Source organism: Zootermopsis nevadensis, unplaced genomic scaffold, assembly GCF_977971745.1.
Source record: "Zootermopsis nevadensis isolate Lab colony 2312 unplaced genomic scaffold, Znev_1.0 Znev_ptg000020l, whole genome shotgun sequence".
Classification (NCBI taxonomy): Eukaryota; Metazoa; Arthropoda; class Insecta; order Blattodea; family Termopsidae; genus Zootermopsis; species Zootermopsis nevadensis.
Genome location: NW_028259152.1, coordinates 2,020,791 through 2,023,905, shown reverse-complemented (window position 1 = coordinate 2,023,905; position 3,115 = coordinate 2,020,791). Strand labels below are relative to the sequence as shown.

General features: G+C 33.5%; 1 protein-coding gene and 1 long non-coding RNA gene across 2 annotated transcripts in view; one reads left to right on the top strand and one right to left on the bottom strand.

The window, feature by feature from the left end:
- The first annotated feature begins 56 nt into the window (after positions 1–56).
- tw (Protein O-mannosyl-transferase 2) overlaps positions 57–3,115 on the top strand; it is a 12,132-nt gene continuing 9,073 nt past the window's right edge. The window contains exons 1-5 of the mRNA XM_022086339.2: positions 57–454; positions 634–729; positions 871–955; positions 1,701–1,805; positions 2,671–2,779. Coding sequence (XP_021942031.2) covers positions 372–454; positions 634–729; positions 871–955; positions 1,701–1,805; positions 2,671–2,779 — 478 coding nt within the window. The 5' untranslated portion in view covers positions 57–371. The remainder of the gene's footprint in view (positions 455–633; positions 730–870; positions 956–1,700; positions 1,806–2,670; positions 2,780–3,115) is intronic.
- LOC147873257 (uncharacterized) overlaps positions 721–3,115 on the bottom strand; it is a 2,567-nt gene continuing 172 nt past the window's right edge. The window contains exon 2 of the long non-coding RNA XR_015535988.1: positions 721–1,001. This is a non-coding gene — a long non-coding RNA (uncharacterized LOC147873257). The remainder of the gene's footprint in view (positions 1,002–3,115) is intronic.

Sequence of the window (3,115 nt, the reverse complement as noted above, 5' to 3'; positions counted from 1 at the left end):
GCGCTAGGGATGTTATTCTGCAGAAGCTTTTATTAAAATAGTTGAAACATGAAAAGCGAATGAAGTACGTTAAACAGCTGATTACCGTACTGTCAACTTAAACCATAGAATTACTTAACACATGAAGCACACTGAAGAATGTCGTTCATAATAAATTATGCTGGCTAACCTGTAGTGAAACGTGTTGATGTGTAGGTCGTTTTTGGTTTAAAGTAGAATGTTTGTTTACCGTTATAGGTTATCAATAGCTACTTATTTTTAGAAGAATAATTCAAGCACACTAATTTCATGTGGGCAAAGGAGTTAGTATTTGACTTCGGTACTACCTACAAATTCTGATCAGTACATTCAAATACAGTCCTGTACTGAAAATGGAAACTCTCCAGAAAGTCAGTGAAGTAACAAAAACTGTTAAGAATAAATCAAGAGGAGGGTTGGAAGATAAAAAAGATAGGTAAGATAATCAATAAAATCTTCTTGGGCAGGGGCATGGCATCAGAAGACTAATTTTTTAATGACCACTGCGATCATGAGAGCTTTATGCAAGAGAGATGGAATCAGGATAGTGACTAAAATAATGAGGATATCTAGCTCTCCTGTTATTTCATGAGGATTCTGCCTCCTGTTTTGCAGAAATAGTCAGCTGAATTGGTGGTTAGTTTTTGGAGCAGTCTTACTGTTAACAGCATGGAGCAGATTCCATAAAGTTTCGGAACCTGATCATGTTTGGTGAGTAAGATTATACTGTTTATTTCACAAAATAAAGAATAAGAAAAAGCTCTTTCCAAGAAATAACAATGATAAAATTTATATTGTGTTTCCTTACCTGGCTGTTTAATGGTTTATTACAACTTCACAAAATATTTTCAGTTGGGATGAAACACATTTTGGCAAGATGGGAAGTTGGTACATCAATCGAACATTTTTCTTTGATGTTCATCCTCCTCTGGGCAAGGTGAGTCTTTCTTTCAGGAGTCTGTGAGTTGCTTAATGTGTGATGACTATAATAGAAAAATTTCTAATGTGAGTCAGATATATCTATATTTTATGCTGAGTGGAATTAGTTTTATGTGAGTTATTTACCAAATTCTTGGTACCAAACCTCTGTGAAATCAATAGGTGCTGAATAAAAGCCATAATTTGTTCTAGATTCACATATGTTGGCAATTGTGTTATTGATGGTGATGGTGGTGGTGTTCATGATCTTGATATAGCGTGAGTGCACGTTTTATAGGTCTTATATTAAAACTGCTTGTGACTTTGTTCAATTTTCTCATCCTAATAATATTTATAGACATGGGTTAATGGAAACAATAGTGATTGCTAACTACAATATGTATCTTTTAATTTATTCTACAGACACATTATTATGCAAAAGCTGCCATAATGTTGTAAATAGGAAACATCGGGAACAATAGAGCTTTTCAGTCTGAAAGATTTGTGTAGTATCAATATCAGATTGTGGTTGGGAATTACCATGTACCATACTGGAAAATCAGTGTCACTGGTGTCATTTGTAAAAGTCATATATCATGTTTTGATGAAACAAACAGCTTTCCATAACTATTTACACTACTTATGCAACAACACTTATAAATGTAAAACACAGAGGTTATAACATAGTGAACTCAACATAATTGTTACACTGCATGCATTTTCTGAGTTGTTATAATTAATTTGTTTCCTTTATAATTTTTCAGATGCTGATTGCCTTGTCTGGTTACCTCACAGGTTATGATGGAAGGTTTGCTTTTGAGAAGCCTGGTGACAAATATGAAAGTGTAAATTATGTGGGCATGAGAGTGGTATGTTAAAAATAATTATGTATTTGTTTAAATGAAAATTAACTGGGGAAGTATATTAATCAGAATGTATGAATAAAAGCTACACCTGTTACAGTAGAAACATTAACAAGATGTTTCACCATGGGCACAGAATGTTATCAAATCTGCTGTGTGATTTTTGCTTCAACTTTTACAACAGTTCTCTAAATTCCAATGAATGTATGGCTTATTTGCTATATGAATGTACTAAGTTAAATGGTGCATGTTAAAGTAAGTTTCATTATCAACTTTGGGGCCCACCCAAGCAGGGTACCATGGCGTCTTTCAAGAGCTGAGTCATGAAACTGACCACGCCACTCAACTGTATCAAGTACCAAGCTTAAGAATGAATAAAACTTTATATTTATGGCAGGAGTTTTAACATGGGGACAACTTTACCATTTTTTAACTTCACTTGAAAACTTATAGGAATTCTACATTTAGTTCATTGAATAGTCATCAGATCAAAGTATGTTAATATAATTGTAGATGTCCCCTGTAAAACTGATCCAAGCAAGTTAACTATCACAATGAGTGGCGAGCTTTTGATATAAAATAATCACTGAATATAGCTAATGCATCTATGTTTTATATTGAATTTTAATAATGTAAACTGTAAGCAGTTGGGTAAGAGACAGGGGATGTGCATGTCACTTGTACTGGCTGTGTCGGAAGGAGCTTATTTGAATTTATTATTGCAAACTGAGTTTTCCAAAAATATATTACTATGACAGAATTGTCTTTCTTGTAGGTAGTATTTATCTTAAATTTTTGTTGTAGCTCAGATGTGCATATTGTAGGTCCAATATTATTGTAGATACTTCATGATTTATATTATCTCTTCCAGTTTTGTACTTTTTTGGGAGCCTGCATTGTACCATTTGCTTTCATTATTGTGTGGGAGATGACTCACTCTTTAACAGCAGCTACTTTCTCAGCATCATTCATTCTGTGTGGTATGTCACAAAAATTTAACTTTCTGTGCATCATGTATGCATTTCTAGTTTTAACAGACTGTCCATTTGCTCTTAAAATCATCTTTTAAACTGTTAAATAATTTTGGATGTTCATGTGCATAAACTATTAGAAACAACTGTAACTTTCCAGTTGTTTAAATTAGTGCATTTCCTCACATAATTGCCCATCAAAATTTGTGTGAAGAGGAAACAAAAAGATTTCTTCACCATTTAACTGTCTCTCCATTGCTTTGATTCAGTGGTTATTGTTTACAGTGTACTTTCCCATTTCCTTTCATTCCCCTCTCAGTGAACTGATTGGTTGATCCAGTTCCA